The 21,873-nt window shown below is 37.3% G+C and overlaps 1 protein-coding gene across 2 annotated transcripts; it reads left to right on the top strand.

Annotated features, from left to right (window-relative positions):
- The first annotated feature begins 2,341 nt into the window (after nucleotides 1–2,341).
- On the top strand, nucleotides 2,342–5,733 carry LOC149208672 (cellulose synthase-like protein E6). Of its 2 annotated transcripts, none has more exons than XM_089396151.1 (8): nucleotides 2,342–2,834; nucleotides 2,953–3,277; nucleotides 3,416–3,535; nucleotides 3,669–3,794; nucleotides 3,915–4,127; nucleotides 4,216–4,464; nucleotides 4,556–4,903; nucleotides 5,022–5,733. In XM_089396151.1, exons 1-8 carry the CDS (start codon nucleotides 2,578–2,580, stop codon nucleotides 5,577–5,579), a joined length of 2,196 nt encoding a protein of 731 aa, XP_089252277.1. In that variant the 5' UTR covers nucleotides 2,342–2,577; the 3' UTR covers nucleotides 5,580–5,733. The 2 variants fall into 2 exon arrangements, with proteins under 2 accessions (XP_089252277.1, XP_089252276.1); XM_089396150.1 differs by having other exon boundaries at nucleotides 3,395–3,535.
- Nucleotides 5,734–21,873: the final 16,140 nt, after the last annotated feature.

Raw genomic sequence — 21,873 nt, 5'->3', positions numbered from 1 at the left:
CAGAGGCAACGCAGCAGCAAATAAAACCCAGGGATGATAGTCTATGGTTATGGGTATGGACAGCAGTGAATATGAAAAATGCAACAACAAGAAGTTTTGAACAGCAGCACATGCAAAAGAAATTTTCCTTACAGCAGTAAAGGTAAATGTAATGAATTTGTTGTTCATTGAAATGCAACATATGCAACAGCAGTGAGTGTAAGAAATGCTTATACACAGCAGTGTAAATTTGTAAGTTGGGACAGTGTAATTGTTCCAGAAAAGACAGAGTATTTTGTCTTTGAAGAATGCACAGCAATGCAGAGTTTGTAAAGAAATGTAAGAGCAGTGCATGTGTAAACGCAGTAGCGTGGAGCAGACACAGCAGTGTGGGGTAGATGCAGCAAAGAAGATGGCACAACAGTGCAGCAGAGAATATGCAGCAGCATAAAAGAACAATGTAATGAGTTTGCACACACAGCAGTGCAATGATTGTTTGTTTTTGAAACTGCATGTAAAGCAGTGTCTGTTTGGTAAATCCCTCTGTTAATGAGGAAGTTGCTTTTCAGCACAGTCATTTGGTGAAACCCTCTATTAAAGAGGAAGGTGCTTTTCAGCACAGTTTCATGGTGAATCCCTCAGTCAAGAGGAAGATGCTTTTCAGCATAGTGTGGTAAATCCCTCTATCAAGAGGATGAAGCTTTTCAGCATAGTCACAGGTGAATCCCTCTGTCAAGAGGAAGGTGCTCTTCAGCACATTGTTATGGTGAATCCCTCTGTCATGAGGAAGGTGCTCTTAAGCACAGTTTCAGGCTAATCCCTCTATTAAGAGGAAGACAAATTTGTTGTTTGTGAACTGCATCAGAAGCAGTTGGTGAATCCCTCCATGTGAGGAAGTGTTTGGGTCAGCTTGAATGCCCAGCTGTTGAAATTAAAGGGGAGTGTTGAAATCGTAATTTCAACGCAGACGCCAGAAACCGTCGGGCAAACCCACCGGAGAGTTCTCGGGCCAGTTTCCGGCGAAGGGAATCTCCGTACTCTTCAACCCGAGAAAATTTGGAGCCGCCACGTGTTTCTGACCTGACGTAACGCAACGTCACGTTCTCGGGAGGTAAACTTCAGCAGTTGTATGGTTTCCGATATCAACCTCCGCCGTCCGATCTCCTTGCGTGTTGTCAGCCGTCGATTCTTGAAGGTGCACGGGCCTGCGTCAATTCAATGGTTTGCGTGGCGTGCTTGGTTTTCCTGTTGACCACCGCAGAAAAGGAATTAAATTGAATTTATTGAGGTCGTAAATGGGTGGTAGAACATTTAATTTTAATGTTCTTTTATATGCACGGCGGTATGGGCACATACACTATATGTGTCATATTTTTAAAAGGAGCGTTGACCATTATTTTTTTATATAAACACATGGAACGAAAAAAAAGGGTGCTCCCGGGTTGTTATACATGGACCATTGTAAAAGGAATAGATGGGGCAGCATATGTTAAAAAAAATGGAAAATTGTAAAATGTATAGAGTGCATGGTGAAAAGAGGAATGTATATGAGAGTGCGTAAAAATTAGTTTTTTGCTGCAGTGAAAAACTTGCAAGAAAACTATGGTGATGCACAGAAGTGCATAAGTGAATGTGAATGTTTTTATGCGTAGATCTCTGTTGATCTTGCAAGGAGAAAAACAAATGCACAGCAGTGCGAAGAAATTACATGGAACAGGTTGTAATGTTTTGTGAGACATAGTAAAACAGAGGAGTAGCAAAAACCATGTGTGGTTTTGCACAGCAGGGCATAAAGAAAATGGTGGAGCGTGTTTTGTAAGTCTGTGTAAATTTTGTTTTACAGCAGCCTGTAAAAGGAGTTTTACATCAGTAAATGTAAATGGGGTTTTATAGCAGTAAACCCAGCATAGTGAAATCTCAGGTGGAGAGAAAAGACAGAGTTTTTATTTTTGATGGGTGAAAGTAATTTTGGTAAATCCCTCTGAGTGAAAGAGGATGAATGTGTATCAGTGTTTTTGTTTTAATGAATTGAAATGATTTTATGGCTGTGTAATACTATGTTATGAGTAGATTTGTTTTAAAAAAAAAAAGCTTCCCTGTGCACAAAGGTCCTGGAACAGTGGAAACAGAGCATTGGCTCTGTGGTGTTAGAATGTCTGGTTTTGGTATTTTCCCCTTTAAAAATACCTAACACGCGTAACCAATATTAACCGTTCGAGTAATGTTGCGTCGAGTGAACTTCAGACGATAAGGTTCAAAATGCCAGCCATACAAAATGCAGAGAATATCTTGCTTTTTAGTTTTTTTTTTTTTTTGTCTTTATATCAAATATGCATATAAATATACTTGGAGTTTTATGGTCATTTTTATTTACATGGCAGGATTCCAGAAGATTTTAAAATCCAATGGACAACTGTGAAGCAGCGAGATTAGTCAATTGACATCATGCTGTTCGTCCGGATATTTTCGAAATTTGCTATCTAAAGCAGTTCAGCAGGAGCTTTATAAAAATGCCCTGGTTATTGGATATTGTTGTAGAAAAAAAATCCAACACATATGTGCGCTTGCTCTGTGTTTGGTGATTGAAGCAAGCTGCCGATGGAGCCTAACGACTTTCCTTTGTATACTACACTGGAAAAGAAATCACTCTTATACAGAGCTTATTCGTGCACCCACTTTTCTGCAATAATCGGTCTCATATGTTATCGCTTGTTGTATATCCCAAGTGAGGATTCTTGGCCATGGATTCTGATATTTGTCGCAGAACTAGGCTTCTCGTACAGCTGGATTCTGGACCAAGCCCTAAGATGGTGGCCAGTTCAACGAACAGTCTTCCCAAAGAGACTTTCTAAGAGGTAATAATTTTCCCATCTACGTTTCAGCACCAGAGTATTAAACCAGAGTTAAATATGATTTCATTCAACGGTGTCATGTATATGTTATGAATATTAAATAATTTGCCCATATCGACAGGTTTCAGAGCAATTTACCGCCTTTGGATATCTTTATTTGCACTGCTGATCCTTTCAAAGAACCTCCACTGACTGTTATAAACACAGTATTGTCCGCTCTTGCCATAGATTATCCCATGGGAAAATTGTCATGTTATGTTTCTGACGATGGAGGATCACCTCTGACATTTTATGCTCTCTTGGAAGCTTCACGTTTTGCAAAGATCTGGATTCCATTTTGTGATAAATACTCCATTCAAGACAGATGTCCAGAGGTTTACTTCTCAAATCCCAGTGCTCTGGAAAACGTAAATCTGCTCTTCATGACAGACTGGAAGCATGTAAATGTAAGTCGGTAGTGTTTTATCCCACCAAGGACTAGACTTTAACTTGTAGTTTTTCGACTTACTTCACATCCTTTACCAGGCTTAAACAGCCTTTATTTTTATTTTTTGTTCTTTCAGAAAATGTATTTTGAATTGAAGGATCGAATCAACAACGTCATGGAGATGGGCAGTGTTCCACCAGATAAACAGAATGAACACCAAGGATTCAAGGACTGGGTTTCTGGAAGCAGTAGGCGAGATCATCCAAGTATAGTTCAGGTCATCTGTGTTACTGAATCTTTCGAATCATATCTACTTACGCTGTTCTAAACATCTCTAGTTGAGATCGCCTGTCTTAGTCCATATTCAGATGCTATATATATATATATGAATGTTTGAATGGCGAGTGCAGATTTTACTGGAGAAGGGAGAGGACAGGGACATTGAAGGAAATGATCTGCCCGGTCTTATATATGTCTCCCGTGAGAAGCGACCTGGAATTCCCCACCATTACAAGGCTGGTGCTCTTAATGTTCTGGTAATATATTTTCATGTGTACTGTTTTTGTTACCAAGAAAGCAGTCGATTAGTACATTTAGGAGTATAATCTAGTTAAGGTCGCCGAAGATTACAGGGACATAATTTATGATGTTGGCAGCTAAGAGTCTCTGGCGTAATGAGCAATGCTCCCTTCATTCTCACTCTTGATTGCGACATGTACACCAACAATTCTGAAGCACTTCGTCAAGCCATGTGCTTTTTCTTGGACCCTAAAACAGGTGACCAGTTTGGCTTCGTCCAATTCCCTCAAGTATTTCATGGCATCACGAAGAATGATATCTATGGAAATAGTCTCAGGATATTCGCCGAGGTGGGTATATAGAGCTTTCAGATCTGCGAAATTGTGTGAAAACCTGCAGATAAACTTAGTAATGAGAGCTGTAAATTTTCATATGCAGATCGATTTTAAAGGACAAGATGGAATTGATGGTCCATTCTACGTAGGCACCGGATGCATTCACCGCAGGGAGGCCTTATGTGGGACTGAGCGACGACAGAGCTCCTCAAATTATCATAAAGCTGCATCCGCCTTTGTTTGTGCAGAAGAAACAGTTGCGAAAGATAAAGCAAGTTCATCGAAGATGCTGAAAGATGCACGAGAACTTGCAAATTGCACATACGAGGACAACACCCTGTGGGGCAAAGAGGCAAGTCCCATTTCCAGTGTCACTACATAATCGTATCGAGTGAAAGGATTGCTGGATATTAAATGCTGAGATTCAAATTTGTCTATTGCAGTTTGGCATGATTTATGGCTGTGCTGTGGAGGATATATTGTCAGGCTTTGTTATACAGTGCAAAGGGTGGAGATCTATTTACTGCAATCCAAGACGAAGCGCATTTTTGGGGTGCGCTCCAAATAATTTAATTGATACACTAACACAGCATAAAAGGTGGGCTGTCGGTCACCTGCAATTGTTTGTGAGCAAGTTTTGCCCATATATATATGGGATTCATCGAATACAAATAGCCCAGAGAATGTGTTACAGTTACTACCCGCTATGGTCTCTGTCTTCCATGCATAAACTTTGCTACGGATTAATTCCTGGTCTTTGCATGCTCCGTGGTATTTCATTATTTCCCAAGGTATTTTTCTCAAATGCAGAACCTTTGGAAATCCTTTTTTATTTTGAGGTATCGTTCCGCATTGTATTTTTGGCCTGTTAATTTTCATTACTAATTATTTATTTTTCGTTATGCGCAGTTATCTAGTTCATATTTCTTTCTCTTCGCTTTGTTAGCAATATCTGCATATGGTTACAGTCTGTTTGAGTATATATGGATCGTGGGTTCGCTTAATCGTTGGTGGAACGAACAGAGAATGTGGATGATAAAAGGGGTTTCGGCCTATCTCTTTGCTGTAATTGAATTCGCTGGCAACATGATTGGTGTATCGGAGGTGGGCTTCGAGCTGACGAACAAAGTAGTGGACAGTGAAGCAGCCAAAAGATACGAGGCCGAAATTTTTGAGTTTGGTGTGGCATCTCCTTTGTTTGTTCCACCAGCAACCTTGGTAGTAATAAACTTGATATCTGTAGTGGGTGGATTAGCACGAATCCTGCGAGAAGGGTATTCGGCTTTTGAGTGTATGACTTTGCAGTTAATTTTGTGCAGCTTCATTGTCATCAGTGGTTATCCTATATTGGAGGCCATGTTTCTGAGGAAGGACAAAGGGCGAATACCTACTTCAATTACTATTTTGTCTACTTTAGTTGCAGTCTCTGTTTGTTCCGTCGCTTCCATGGCCATTCCATCGCGGTAGGAAGAAGCTCTATGTTTTTAAAAACAAGGCTCCGTTGTAAACTCATCGTCCCTGATTAGAAGTTGGTTTATGTGATAGTTTTATTTTTCTTGAGATATCTTTAATTTGTCGTGTACGTTTAACATTAATGGATCATAAGTCTCTCATTTGTGCATGAGGTACCCGTGTTAATTATTACAGCAGTGGAATGCTTAATCTTGAAGTACACAGACAACAGTGGAAGAGATGTAGATTAGCTGACTTATTTTATACGAGAGATGAGTGACTTACCTTATTTTTTCTATTTTGTATTACTAGCATAAAAGATGCGACTATTTTTGCTAAAAGAGATTTGGAAGGTTAGGAATGTTTACTGAAAGAAACAGAACACAATAACGAGAAGCCAATAAACCGCAGCTGAAAGCTGCCAAATTAAACACAATCTCGCTGATCATCTCTATTTCTATTTATAACAAAATTAAAGTCCGTTACATCAATTAAAATATTGATTTTGCCAGGTGGTGCTGCCCCTTCACATTTGAATAAGCTAAGGCGGTGTTGGCCTTTGAAATAAGACAAGCTGAGGCGTGGAAATAATCATCTCCTTCCTTCGCGACGCTTTTAAATTTGTAGAACCATGTGATTTTATCTTTATTTATCCGCATTTAGTCATTCAAATTTCAAAAAATTATAAAAAAGTGTCATTTTAATATTAGTTTTCCTATATTTTAAATACTAAGTTCATATATTCTAAAATTTAATAGTTTTTATGGGGAATGAATTTAGTTTGTTATTGAAATAAATAATTGGGTGGAGAGCCTAGTATACAATGGAGATGTTGTCACTTAACATAAAGTTACATTAAAAAATATTAATGAACATAACGTTACATTAAAAAAAAATATTAAGAAAATATGAGGAAGATGTTCTCACATAACATAACGTTATATTAAAAAAAATATTAAAAATATGAGGGAGATGTTGTCACGTAACGATGTTACATTACAAAAAATACTAAAAAAATATGAGGGAGATGTTGTCACGTAAATATTTGTCGGCTAATATATATTGTATATGTTGAATATATGTGTAACGTTATTATATATGTGTTGGGTAATATATACTAAAGATATGTGTAACGTTTCTTCATTGAATAACAAAGAAAAATAGGTAAAAGAAGCCCTTGATTCAATTGGGCATATTATGTAATAATAACGAGGTAAATTTCGTGGTGTTTTCAGTTGTAGAAAGGTAAACTCAATATAATGGAAGGTGTTCAATAAAATTAATAGGAGTAAGGGGAAATATTGAGTAGAATGTAATATTTAGGGTGGCATGTGACCTAAAATATTTTAATTATAAATATTTACCATGGATATTATTAACTTCTAAGTAGGTTTTTTTACAATACCATGGGCCAATAACCACAAGAGAAAGATGGAGAGGGAAAGGAGGGAAGAGAACTATAATACCATGGGCTACTACCATGGTTTATCAATGCTTTTGATTATCATGTTATGGATCTAGGCTTTTACTTGTTAAAGTACCATGGGCCAATACCATGTCTTATCAATACCACATGCCAAAAAACAATAACTTATTTCAAAATACAAATATTTTATTTTAATTTAATTTTATAACATTTTTTAATTAAATCTAAGAGAAAAAATGTTATAATTACTCTCGAGGAATATCTAAACCCTCCATGCTCACGACTACTAACAATATTTTCATAGAGATTAAGTGGAAGTTTTAATAAATTAAAAAATGAGAATACTTTAATATATACATATGTGAAATTTATATAATATAAATAATATTATAAAGAACTAGGATAGATGCATCTTAACCAAGGATCCAGCCATCAGAAAGCAAAGTGATAAGTGTGTGATTCTTTTAATTTTGTTATTATTGTATTTTCTTTAACATGATTGATCCAAAATATAGGTTTAATATTTTACAACCAATTGTTTTTTATTAATTTAGATACTCTCTTAAATACAATACAATGGGATCATATTTAATAAAGAGAGAGATGGAAGGGGGAATAGAGTGTGGGAGAAAGACATAGAGGTGAGAGGCACAGTGAGAGAGAGAAAGGAAGAGAGAGAGGAGGGGGAGAGAGGGAGGCAAAGAGATGGATTTGGAAGGGAAAAGAGAGGGAGTGACAAGGGATAGATGGAGATGAAATGAGGGAGAGAGGAAACGAGAAAAGAGAGAGAAAAGGAGAGGATAGAGATAGGGAAAGAAGTAGAAGAGACAGACAGGGAGACATAGATATGGAGGGGGGAGAGAGGAGGAGAGAGAGAAGGGGAGAGGGAGATAGTGACAAAGTTGGAGGGTGTAGAAAGAGTGTGTGTGTGATGGGGGAGAGACGGAGGGAGGTGGGAGAGAAGGGAAGAGAGAGGAATGTAAAAGAGAGAGGACTTAACAGAGAGGAGAGAGAGGGGTAGAGAGAGATGGAGCTGGAAGGGGAAGAAAGACATAGAGAGAGAAAGGTGGAGAGGGAGTGACAAGAGAGAGATGGAAAGCCAGAGAAGGGGAGACAGAGAGAGAGAGAGAGAGAGAGAGAGAGAGAGAGAGAGAGAGAGATATGGAGAGAGAATGTGTATGTTTTGTGGGTGAGAAGGAGAGACAAGGGGAGATAAAGATATAGATGGAGTGGGCGAGCGAGTAGAAGATAGAGGCAAAGAGAGGGAGGGAGAAAGAGGGAAATATGAGAGAGAGAGAGAGAGAGAGAGAGGCAAGAGATAGAGAGGGAAAGGAATAAGGAGAGATAGATATATAGATAGATAGATATGGGGAGAGAGAGAAAGAGTGTGACATATGTTTAGGGGGTTGAGATAGAGAGACAAATAAGGAGAGATGGAGGGAGGTATAAATATAGATAGCAATGGGAGAGATGAAAGAAGAGAAAGATAGAGAAAGTTAGGGAGAGGCAGATAGAATGAGACGAGGGAGAGTGAGGGGAAGAGAGAGAAGGAGAGGGGGAGGGAAAGAGAGAGAAGGAGAGGGGGAGGGAGGTAGACAGATAATGGAAGGTGGAGAGAGAGGAAAGAATAAAGATTCTCACAAAGACAAATATATGCATAGAAGTTAGATCTAGAAAGTCATGAATATTTATGTTTTTGAATGTGGTTGTTGATTTCTAATCCTATTGATCACATGCACTATATGCATTGATTTTAGTGTAGATGTCGATTTATAATTCTATTTAATTCCTTACGTTAGATGCATTAATTGTAGTGTCGATGTTGATTTCTATTCCTATTTGATTGCTTGCATAGGATGCATTGGTTTTAGTGTAGATATTGATTTCTAATCCTATTTTATCGTTGCACTAGATACACTAATTTTAGTTTAAATGTCGATTTCTAATCATATTTAATACCTTATACTAGATGCATTGATTTTAGTGTAGACATTTATTTCTCCTCATATTTGATTGCTTGCATTAGATGCATTGATTTCAGTTTAAATATTGATTTCTAATCCTATTTGATTGCTTGCACTATATGCATTGATTTTAGTATAGATGTTGATTTCTAATCCTATTTGATTGTTTGCACTAGATGCATTGATTTTAGTGTAGATGTTAATTTTTGGTTTGATGCAACAAGATGTATAATGTACATTAATTTCAAAGAAATTAGATTAATAGTGTGCATTGATTTAAGTGTATGCACATCTCTACCTCCTCCATCTATATCTCTATCTCCCATTGTCTCTCCTTCTTTATCTCTCTATCTCATCCCCTAAACATACACTCTCTCTCTCCATATCTATATATCTCTCTCTCCCTCTCTTCCTTTCCCCTCCCTCTCTCTCTTCCCCTTCTCTCTCCATAGCCATATCTTTTCCTCCCTCCTTGTCTTTGCCTCTCTCTTCTTCCCTCTCCCCACCATCTATATCTTTATCTTGCCTTGTCTCTCCTTCTCACCCCCAAAACATACACACTCTCTCTCAGTGTAAGAACATAAAAATTATTCAACCATAAATACAATACTTGAATTTTCATCGTAAATAAAATGTTTGCTTACCCGAAATGTTTTCTTCTTGAAATTATAAACTATTTATAATTGGGTACATTCTTATTATTCCCATTTTCCATCATTCAATATTGTTAATTACTTTGCATTCAAAAGTGGTAATAGAAAATAACTACCATTGAAAATTATTTGGGGTTTAACCCTCCATAAGTCACAATGATTCAATTTCGAGAAAACTACTATTAATATCGGAGAGGAACATAGACAAGGTATGTTGTTTACTACAATAGCTCGAGTTAAATATTTGAATTGTCTATTCAAAATTCTTAATTACTTTGCATTCAAACACAGTAATATAAAATAACTACCATTGAAAATTGTTTCCGGTTTAACCCTCCATAAGTCACAACGATTGAATTTCGAGAAAACTACTATTAATATTGGAGAGGAACAGAGACAATGTATGTTGTTTACTATAGTAGCACGAGTTAAATATTGAATTTCAAGAAAACTACTATTAATATTGGAGAGGAACAGAGACAAGGTATGTTGTCTACTATAGTAGCACGAGTTAAATATTTGAATGGTCTATGATTCCAACTACTCTTTTCATATGATCGATATGAGAAAATGGAAAAACTAATATGTGTGACAATAAGAACAATGGAAGAAAATAGTTTTAGATTGATTTAATGAATATTGTTTGTAATTGGTTATATTCTTAGTATTCACATTTTCTGCCTATCAAAATTTTTTCATTGACACTTTGCAGTCAAAATTTGTATTTCATCATTTTGAATGCAGTCTCTCTCATCTCAACAAAGAGAGGTAACTAAGAAAATTTTAGATTAAATTGACCAAATTAATCTTATACATATTTAGCATCTTTAAAATGATCAAAATAATTAGATGTTCGGAAAATTTCATATGACTGCGCATGGCTGAAACCAACCTAGATCCATCTTAACACCGGATGTATCAAGCGCCGAAACCCAAAACTTCTGACTCAGTAAGACTTCGTTTCCATGGCCATTACAAATTAAGCTTCCCCAAACCAACAATTATATATATTTTATTATAAATATAAAAAATTTAATTTTTTTTGAAATTTATTATATTTTATCACAAATTTTTCAATTACATTCTTCTATTTTCCAAAATTCTTTGTATTTACATTTTCGCATTTCAAAAACTAAAAGAACTTATCATTTTTCAATTATATTTCATAGCAAAGTATGAATTTGCACTTCTAAACCTATGTAACCATGCACACAAATTCTCTATATTTCCCTGCTTCAGGTTCAAAAACTGAAAGCCGCTCTCTCTCGTTCTCAAAATAATGTTTAACTTGAAAAGAATTATAAGTTTCTGTTTATACAAGTTTCCCTACGAATGGTCACATGTCATATCTTGGTCACGTGCATGACTTAAAAAAATGATACAAATAATAAATTTGTATAAGTCAAATATATCTAAAATTTAAGAAAATTAATTACTTTATAAGGAAAGTAATGTGCAAATAGTCTTAGAGTGACTTACAAAAATGTCTAATAAATTATTTTATAAGACGAATATATCTAAATTTTACGAAAAATAAATCTTTTATGAGGGAAGGAATGTGTAAATAGGCCTAAAGTGGCTTAGAGAAACGAAACATTTTATATGGATTTGCATACCGATGATTTCAACAAATTAAAAAAATATTATCTTATTTCTATGTAATTAATTTATAAAAATAACACTAAGTGATTTTGATCAATTTTGATAGATTTTCAGAAACATTTTTATTTATGAAAATTTGAATATTACAAGTTGGTTGTTGGATGTTCGTCCTAACGTAGTTAACATTCTAATAAGCCTCTTCATTAGATAAGATCTTCGTCTTTTCAGAAGAGGATGTTCCTCTATTCATCTCGGGAAATTTCAAACAAATAAGACCTAAAATATCTTGTGTTTTGTTTATATATGCGCATATAAAGTAGTGTCCATGTAATGATCCTTTTGAATATGTACATATAGTTTGTGAATGATTAACATATAAAAATAATGGATAAAAATAATGGATAACATATTAAGATGAGCATGTGATATATTTATTATATAAATGATAGATATTAATAATGCATTTTAATGACGCTTGATTTTCATCTTTCAAGTGGTTTCTTGGAGTTTATTTATTGATCACATTTCACATCAACTCTTAGCAGATTAGGTGTCCTACATTCCCCCTTAATCTGAAGGGTTATATACAATTCCAAGAAAAGAGATCTAATACGAAAATACAGCAATGAAAAACAACAATAAGTTGAATGTGCTCTCTCGGATGATGGCATAAGGTGGCAGAACTCAAGGTCTCAACCAACGGTGGTTTAAGGATGACCACCAATATTGGAATGCTTAGTGCAGTTCGTGGAACTCTTCCAATCTGACAAGAAGATGAAGTCTTTTGCAAGAGGAAGTGCTCTCGATTTTTGTGAAAAAGAAGACCTTTGAGTCTCAACCTGGAACACTTTGTGAAATTCTCGGAACTCTTCTAATTCTGGCAAGAAGCTAAAGTATTCTACCGGAGGAAGTGCTCCTTAATGCTTTGAAAAGGGAGACCTTCAACCTCAAAAAAGGGAGGTCTTCAACTTGCGATGGTTTAAGGAAGGCCACGAACCAAAGTCATGCTTAGGGGATTCTCTATCTCTGGCTACAACTCTAAATCTATGTATGGTTGTCTTTGGCTGTAGGCTTAAGCAGTAGGTTCAAGTTGTGGCTTAGGCTCACTTGATTTATCATTGAAGTTTGTATATGACTATCAATTCCCCCTTGTCAAATACAAGGTGATAACATGAAGGGAACTCAATTGCAAGATATTTTAATACTCTAGCTGAAATTTTGACATATGACCAAAATATAATCTTGGTTATCGGACGCCATTGCCAAGAAGAGATCCATCCAAGGTGAATCCTTGTTCTTGCAGGAGGTTTGTTTTTGAAGCATTTGTTTGAATGATGAGTTTGTTGGCTACAATGCTCACACAGATGAAGACGAAAACAATGATATTTCATATCGCTAACTCAATCACAATGTTGCCATCTAACAATATGTTTTGAATGGGGAGCAGGAATAGGTGGATATGAATCTTCATGAATAAACCCAACATCATGAAACTGTATGGGCTTGGAATAGTCTAGAATATGAAAGGGCACATCCTTATTATATCCAAGACTAGTTTTGTTCTTGTTATTGATAACTTATTCCCAAGGTTCGATTATGGGCTTGGGAATTGTAGACTGAAATTCTACACCTTTTTACACATCTACTCTTGAAATGGGTACAACATCTGAAATTTCTAGATGTTGATGAGAATATACCCCAATCTCAAATAAAAGGTTGTTCTCAACAAAAACAAGTTTAGGATGATGACTACACTATTTTAACTCATACCGTTGTAATTGGGACTCAAGTTGCAAAATCTCTATCTTCTCTTGTGCAATTTGTAGAGAGATTATAATGTTGGAAGGAGTGTCCATGCTAATTTCTAAAGTTTCATGAAGAGTAGAGTGTATGAGTGTTTTCATGAACTTTAATAATTCACCATGCATGGGCATTTTTTTTTATATAAAAAAGGTTGAACAAATGATGAAATGATGAGGGGAAAATACTCACTTGTACTCGATTGACGGTGTTGGACCTGCCAACATCTAGGGGATCTCCCTGGTATGAAGTCCCAACTAGACCTGACACTGTTTGTTGTAGGAGTCTCATCCAATACGATGGCCTGATTTCCATTATCTTAGAGATTTTCCTTACCTCTTTTTGTTCAACACATGAGAGTGTTATTCTTGTAACTTCAAGAAAGTGAGTTGAGTATGCCTCTTGCGCACGTAATGTAACTTTGTGTGTACGTTCTCTTGTTGTAAGGGAGAGGGTAAAAGTGAGCCTCTAGATGAGAGGTAGTAGTACCACCCAGGGAGAGACACACGCGAAAACAAAAAGGGTTTTTCCAACATCCAATGGAATATTCCATATTGGATGTAACAGTCATTAAAACCAAAGTACAAGGGAAAACACATAAATGTCCATCGGACTAGTACACACGAGGGTGACGATCGTTATAACCAAGAAAACACAAGGATGGTTTGTCTAATGTCCGAAGGAGTAGTCCACACGGATGAGAAAACAATGATAAATACTACAACACATCTTCAACAATGTAAGTAATAAAATAACTGAAGTAGTTAAGAAAGAACGCATTACAAACATTTAAAGAATAGTCTTACAAACGAATACAAACATGTGTGAATACGTGCTGGCTTGAGACAAGCTTCTAAATTAAGAAAAAGTTCCAAAACACATGTGTAAACGATACATCACTAGCCCTAGTAGTGGGACATTGGAGCCACTCCTCACTCCTCAAAGAACAAACTACATACTCTCAAGGTTATGTGGGAGGATCCAAGGTGAAAATTCTTTTGCTCATACAATGAGGGGGTATATATAGAAGAGGGGGATAGCTGACCCTTGTGACTCTTCGACTTCCCCTATGACTATTTGACTTCGTGTGAATTTTCAACTAACATAACTCTTCAACTTCATATGTGCGTCTATTGGAATTTCACATTACAATACATTTGATTACGACAATTATGGCCTATAGTAGTGATGTGGCTGAGATAACTCATGACACAACTTGACATGACATTGCTAACGTGTACTCGTTGATTGTGGTGTACATGTCAAGCTGTTATGCTGTTAAGTGATGAGTGTGCTCTCTGTTTATCATTTCTTCAACTATGCATGGAAAATTGTGTGGGGTCTTCGATGGTCATGATCTTTTCTTGATGGTGGTGCGTGCGTATGTGTCCCTTTCGCTTGCTTCTCAATGTGCTTCATATGTTCATTCAACTGCGAGCAAGTCTTCTAGCATGTGCTCCTTCATCTCGTTCGTCGTTGTGCCATATTTCATTAATGTACGTGCTCCTGCAATAGCTCATGAGAAGATGACATCAAATCCAAAAATCTCCTAGTGTAGCATGATGCATTGTTTTCCGTTTTAGGTGCAGGTGACGAGGAGAGAGGAAAAGGCACTGAAAATATGCAGAGCATAGCTCAGGCCGAGATGAGAGGCTCCGTAGCACTATCAAGAAAAACTACGCAGATGTCATTGGGAGGTAGATTTCCGTAATGTGGGATAACAGTGACAGTTGTAAGGTAGAAACCACCTAGGCATAATTGCGTAGTTCGTGGGAGGAAGACAAGGTTGGGTGTAGGGAGAAACTGCTAGAAAATTATGCACAACTTATAGGATGAAGACTAGGCAGGTCATCCAGGGGTCTAGCTAGGAATCTACACAGTTTCTCTGAGGAAGACAGAGTGAGCAACAGGAGGCCCTAGCAGAAATTTCTATGCAGTTTTCTAGAGCAATACTAGATCGAGATGTGGGGAGTTGTTGGCAATAATTGCTCATTTCGAAGAGACATTATTGGAAAGGCAATTGCTACAAAATTTATGCGATGAGTGCAGAGTGAGGCAGTAAGGATAGTGACAATCAAAATCATTCACTTAATTAGACATTCAAACTACCTATAAACATACCATAAACTAAATATATGACATAATCAAACTCATACCTAAATGTATCTCAGAGGAGGCTATCACATTTGCAGAAGTCAAACCAAATTATTATGACACAATATCACAAAAATATCGACTCCTAGCTTAATATCATAATCATAACCATATGCATAGGCCGATCTAGATTAGGAAAATACATATAACATCAATATATTAAATGCAATGAACATAATCATCTTTCATATGACCGCAATGCAAACAAGAACTAATCCAAGTTATCTTTTGTTTAAAGATGCATTAAAAGAATTACAAATATAGTTTGTAGCTTAACTAAAGAGAAACTTTAAATGTGCACATGTGAGAGAAAGAAGAAAGATAGCATAAGAAGACAAGAAGACAAGAACTTGATAATGGAGGTCGTCCCTCATGGACTACATCTCCAGACCCTGCTCGATCAATGGGGTGGTCTTCATTCATTAAAATTGCATGAAAAGAAGTTACATTCATCAGTTACAAAAATGGAGCATTATAACTCCATGCTGAAAAATGCCAGAAAATTGGAGAGCTTTGTTACAAAAAATGACACCACCATTGGATTCCAGCTGTTGAGAGGTGCAAAATCAATATAAAAATTGCCAAGTTCTCATACTGGACCAAAATCACCCTTTTGCAAAAATTCTGCTCAGGGAAAGTTCCACCAGTGTTTTTGAGTGCTCAGGGTTCAGCAACCTTGTCTCAAAATCTGTGCCCCCTGATCTCTCTCTGTCAAATGGTTAAAAACTAAGTTTATGTAACCTTAGGGCGGATAAAATTGTAATATGGTTATTGGTTTGACATATATAAATATCATATTCCATTTTAAAAACAACTGTATGCCATAGTTATAATATATATATTATTTTTAAACTTCATTGGAGGCTAGGCCCGTACTCCATGGGACCACACCCATCCCAACCAAACTAATATTCCGCATGTTGTTGTACGTTGATATTTATGGGCAGCGGGACCACCATGTGGTTGCCCCCAAGCCATGCCCATATCCGTATCTCCATTGGTTACATTGGTTACAAACTATGTGTTGTATGTTGGTCTATACGCTGTAGCCTTGTGTGGGTGGTTATAACCCTTATAGCCATTTGTTAAAACCATAATGTATTTTCCATACATGTTGGTTACTCCCCCGTTGGTTGTATAGTTTATGGCATACGTTGGTTTGAATGTTTTTGGATTGGTTGTTGCGTAATATATCTTTACCATATATGTTATATGGTATAACCATAATGCTTTGGTTTATAACCATACTTCAACCAAATGCTTATACGTTGTTTTGAATATACCATTTGTTGAATGGTTGGGATATACCATATTATATGGTCCTTTTTCTTTTTATATTATATATTTTGGTTATTATATATTTTCTTGATTTGGTTTGATATTGTTATTTATATAGTTAATCGGATAACTATGTAAAATTGTAGTTGTAACCAAAATATCCCATGTTTTTTTGTGCAGGTTTGGGACGCTAATGATGGGCTACCATGTGTCAGCATTTGATGGGCTGCCATGTGGGTCCCATGCACTGACTGGGATGCCATGTGGCACACTGTGGGCCCTATTTTTCCTCTACCATACCAATCTTTGAAGAGCTCTATCTTTTGTATACGAGCTCAAATTGACAGACCGTCTGTGCCACTGCAATCAGGAAGACGAGCCCTCTCAACTGATGCCATCAAATTGTCCTTTCTTCCATTTTGAATTTCAAGCCTTTATCCATCCCCTTGGTGTCTCGAGATCCTCCTGGATCAATCCTCCCCACTGAGGAGCTTTTGGTCCTCCAAAAGCATGAAAGATACTCTGCAACTTCTTCTATACCTGTCTGCATCACAAGTGCCCTGAAAAGGTCTCGCTTCTATCTCCTTCACCTTTGTCCTTCGGAGCCTTAAGCGACGAACCAACACCTGCTACCTCTGCAACCTGTAGTACATTGTTTTTCAAATAACATGACCAAACTAATGACCCAAAATGTCCCATACTTGCCACGAGTCTATCACACTCGATGGTCAAATTTACAATAAGATGGACTCAATACCCCAGCTATGACAACAAGGCCAACTTATCATGGTTGCTCCAACAAGTGATGGAAAATACATCATCACTGCAACCCATGATTTACATTCATAAGGCCAAACATCACTTTCATAGTTTAACATGCAACTCAAAATACAACTCAAACATGACCATACATCATTGTTGCTGATCAAGTGATGGAAACATCTCATCACTTTTACACTAAAATGCAACAAATGATTTACAATGGTGGCCATAACAAGTTATTACCCTTAAAAAAACCAACTCAATAAAGCAGACCATCGTGGATGGGGTGGTTGTATCGATTGCACATATTCACCTTTCAGCTTTTCTGGTGATGGTTCCAAAGCATGAAGTATCAAACATGTGGTTTACTGGTGTCCCTCTTTGGTACAATGACTACAACGATTCTTTATCCTCCAAATCTTAGGGGGTGTCTTGGGGCACTTCCCCTTGGTGTTCCTTCGAAAGGTGTTCATGGAGCCTTCACTATCACTGCATTGTGAGGAAGGAATTTCATCATCTATCATTCGCTGGTTACTAGCCATATCAGAGTTTTTCCCCATCTCCGTTCGGACATATCTGAGTCCTACATAACGCGGCAACTCCTTGACTTTAATAGGGTTTATGATGCCTTGGCCTTGGGTGCTGAGGCCCTTTCCTTGATATCCCATTTTCTTCATTAGCTTGGATCCAATCCCTGTAGTGTGTTTTTCAAAATTAGCAAACTGATCATCATGAAATTCATATGAAATTGGAGAATCACTTTTTACCTCGCAATAGCTTCACTCCATGGCCTGCAACTGGTGTAGTAATCTTTGGTTTTCATCCCCTGTCTCCTATAGAAAGCTCCTTAGCTTGGCATTCTCTGCTTGAAGGCGGTGGCTGAACTCTTCAAGTTTTGCTAAGGGAAGTGTCCTTTTTGTTATATTGGTTGAAATTCTTGATTCATGGCTAGAATCGGACCCCAAATCGATGGGTCCTACTGTCGTGATCCCAAAGGCTGCGAACTTCGTCTCATCACCAGAGTTAGACCCCAAGTCAACAGGCCTACCTCATGCACATCCCATAGCTATGACTTTCTCATCTTCCTCTGACTAGGAATCTTGGCTTTGCTATACGGTGGCGACGACCTTCTGTTTCCCATTTCTGTCATTCTTCTCAGGTCTCAATTTAGGTGTAGCTTCCAACAATTCTCTTCATCATGCCCCTCTTTCCCACAATGTGTACAAGAGGTCTTTGTTCCCCTTCTCTTCACTGCTGTCATTCTCTTTGATTAGTCATCTCTGTCATATTTTCCCCTGTGCTCAATGTAAATGGCCTTTACGCTGGCTGCATCAATGGTGGTTGGTTCAAACAATAACAATCAATGCCTAATATAATTATGTAACGATCCAATGTATTTAGTTACAGTTTCAGGTGTATCAAGTGCAATACCCAAATTTAGTGCTTGCTTTCTAAATTCTTCTGTAAAACTCTGAACATCCTGACCTTTGCCTTGCCTTAAATACTGCCAGTTCATTAAAGCATTTTACATGTAGCCCAACAGATAAAATTGTGCTTTTAATGGAGAAATGAAATTAGGCCAAGACGAATAAAGATTACCCACATCCTTACTTCTTTGTACTTTGCTCTCCCACCAAACGAGTGTGGTGCTGGTTAATCACAAAGAGGCCAATTGAATCTTTGCTTCATCATCCACAATCTGCTGAATCCTGCAGTAGATCTCAATCTACCTAAACCAATTATTAAGTTTTTCTGCATTGCTTTCACCATCGTACATGGGGAGATCAAATTTAACATCTAATTTAAAAAAGGGCTTCTTAGATGTATCTTTTGAATTTCAATTATCATTATGATGAGAAGAAGAAGAACTTTCACTTGTAGAAGGAGAAGGAGGTGGATCTCCTCCATCATCTCTATGTACTGAACCTTGTCCTTTTAGAGTTTTTCCCTTTGTATTTTCTAGTTTTTTGAGTTATGAGAACAACTTCTCAACACGATCTGCCATTAAATAGAAAATCTTGCAAAAATTGAGCTCCTCCTCATACCGAGCCTCTTCATCTGCCATGTTTCCCCTTCGATGAGCACGCCTTGCCTCGGGATCGAAAGACTGCAATTCTCCTTCGCCTCTTCGGAGCTTGTTTCTCGTTAGCATACAAACATGCAATTCACATCTAAAAACACCTACTCTGATACCACTTGATCCATGTTATCTTTTGTTTAAAGGTGCATTAAAAGATTTACATATACAGTTTGTAGCTTAACCAAAGAGAAACTTTAAATCAGCACATGTGAGAGAAAGAAGAAGGACAACATAAGAAGACAAGAAGACAGGAACTTGATAATGGATTTTGTCCCTCCTGGACTACATCTCTGGGCCCTGCTCGATCAATAGGGAGGCCTTCATTCATTAAAAATGGCATCAAAAGAAGTTACATTCATCAATTACAAAAATGGAGCATTATACCTCCATACTGAAAAATGCCTGTAAATTGGAGAGCTTTGCTGCAAAAACTGACACCACCATTGGATTTCCATCGCTGAGAGGTGCAAAATCGATATAAAACTTGCCCAGTTTTGATACTGGACCAAAATCACCCTTCTACAAAGATTCTGCTCAAGCAAGGTTCCACCAGTTTTTTTGAGTGCTCAGGGTTCCGACACTTGTTTTGAAATCTGTGCCCGCTAATCTCTCTGTCAAATGGTTGAAAACTGAGTTTATATAACCTTAGGGTGGATAAAGTTATAATATGGTTATTGGTTTGACATATATAAATATCATATGCCATTTTAAAAATAACCGTATGCGATAGTTATAATATATATATTATTTTTAAACTTCATTGGGGGCTGGGCCCGTACTCCACGGGATCGCACCCATCCCATCCCAACTAACATTCTGCATGCTATTGTACATTGATATTTATGGGCGATGGGACCACCACGTGGCTGCCCCCAAGCCATGCCCATATCCGTATCTCCGTTGGTTACATTGGTTACAAACTATGCATTGTATGTTGGTCTATACGCTGCAGCCTTATGTGGGTGGTTATAACCCTTATAGCCATTTCTTATAACCATAACATATTTTCCATACACATTGGTTACTCCCCCATTGGTTGTATAGTTTATGGCATACGTTGGTTTAAATGTTTGTGGATTGGTTGTTGCGTAATATATCTTTACCATATATGTTATATGGTATAACCATAATGTTTATAACCATACTTCAACCAAATGCTTATACGTTGTTTTGAATATACCATTTGTTGAATGGTTGGGGTATACCATATTGTATGGTGTTTTTGTTTGTTTGTTTTTGTTTTTGTTTTTTTTTTTGGTTTGATATTGTTATTTATATAGTTAATGGGATAACTATAACCAAAATATCCATGTTTTCTTGTGCAGGTTTAGGAGGCTAATGACGGGCTGCCATGTATTAGCATTTGCTGGCTACCATGTGGGTCCCATGAGCCGTCTGGGATGCCATGTGGTGAATTGTGGGCCCTATTTTTCCTCTGCCATACCAATCTTTAAAGAGCTCTATCTTTTGCATATGAGCTCAGATTGACAAACTGTTCACACCACCGCGATCAGGAAGACGAACCCTCTCAACTGATGTCATCAAATTCTCCTTTTTTCCATTTTGAATTTCGAGCCTTTATCCATCCCCTTGGTGTCTCGAGATCCTCCTAGATCAAGAACAAGTTACTAGCTTGCATTACTATCTGACCCATGTGCATATGACTGCATTGATTAAAAAGCAACTATCATGCATGTAACCACAATAATGATAGAATGAAAAGCATGTACATCACCCTCACATGTATAACAACCATTAACCATCATACCTACATGCCAACATACAAACTTGTATAATGATCTACTCTTATCCTAACGTCCATTGCTACAATCGCGCTTCGATAATTTGCATCTCCTACTCCATCTCATCCAACATATTAGCATCGTAACACACCAATAGAATCATGAAGAAACAAATTGCATAATGACCACTACGATGCATGTCTAACCTACTATGCATGCATAACAACATGCATCCAGTCTATGTTTTTGTACCTGAAAGATCTTATACCAATTTGTAGCCCCCCCTCAAACATTTACCCAGTTTCACTGGCCTGCTCGCGTAAACATGAGACGGAGAGATACTATGACATGACCCAAAGTCCTATATTCAATTAAGGAAGTGGGGCTGACAACTAGAACCTACCAACCACAAACTGACATCCTACAGGGCTTACATGACACCCAAGAGATAAAAAAACACTTAGTGCCAAAAACCTAAGCTATAATTCCTTTTTGGTGACATGGGCTGAAAACCACATGCATAAGCCTGTAGGGGTGCGATTATGGCCCAAAACGTCCAGTTTAGAGGGTGTTGTCCCAGATTTTGAGCCACCATTTCAGGCTAGCCTCTAGACCACTACCCAAAGCTCAATGAGACTTTCTTGAATGATAAATAATACAAGGACAAAGAAATTCATGCAAATATTGATCAAGGACTTGACCTAAATAGGCCTAACCATGACATTTATTTCATCAAACATATGGAAAACATGTAATCTACATGTCATAAATGCAAATCTGAACATAGAATTTTGAAACTTATTTGAGATTCACTGAGAAGGTCTAACGCCCTATCATAATAACTTCAA

The sequence above is a fragment of the Pinus tabuliformis genome, chromosome 1_2, assembly GCF_031772625.1.
Source record: "Pinus tabuliformis cultivar Carrire ecotype Pingquan chromosome 1_2, CPIR1, whole genome shotgun sequence".
Classification (NCBI taxonomy): domain Eukaryota; kingdom Viridiplantae; phylum Streptophyta; class Pinopsida; order Pinales; family Pinaceae; genus Pinus; species Pinus tabuliformis.
Note: the sequence above shows the minus strand (reverse complement) of the source record. Positions and strands in the feature narration are given on the sequence as shown.

Excerpts from the sequence above, each read along its gene's own strand:
- LOC149208672 (XM_089396150.1), top strand. The coding sequence starts at position 2,578 with ATGGAGCCTAACGACTTTCCTTTGTATACTACACTGGAAAAGAAATCA. Across the intron at positions 2,835-2,952 it reads CCAAAGAGACTTTCTAAGAG|GTTTCAGAGCAATTTACCGC; the intron begins GTAATAATTTTC and ends CCATATCGACAG. Across the intron at positions 4,465-4,555 it reads ACACCCTGTGGGGCAAAGAG|TTTGGCATGATTTATGGCTG; the intron begins GCAAGTCCCATT and ends TGTCTATTGCAG.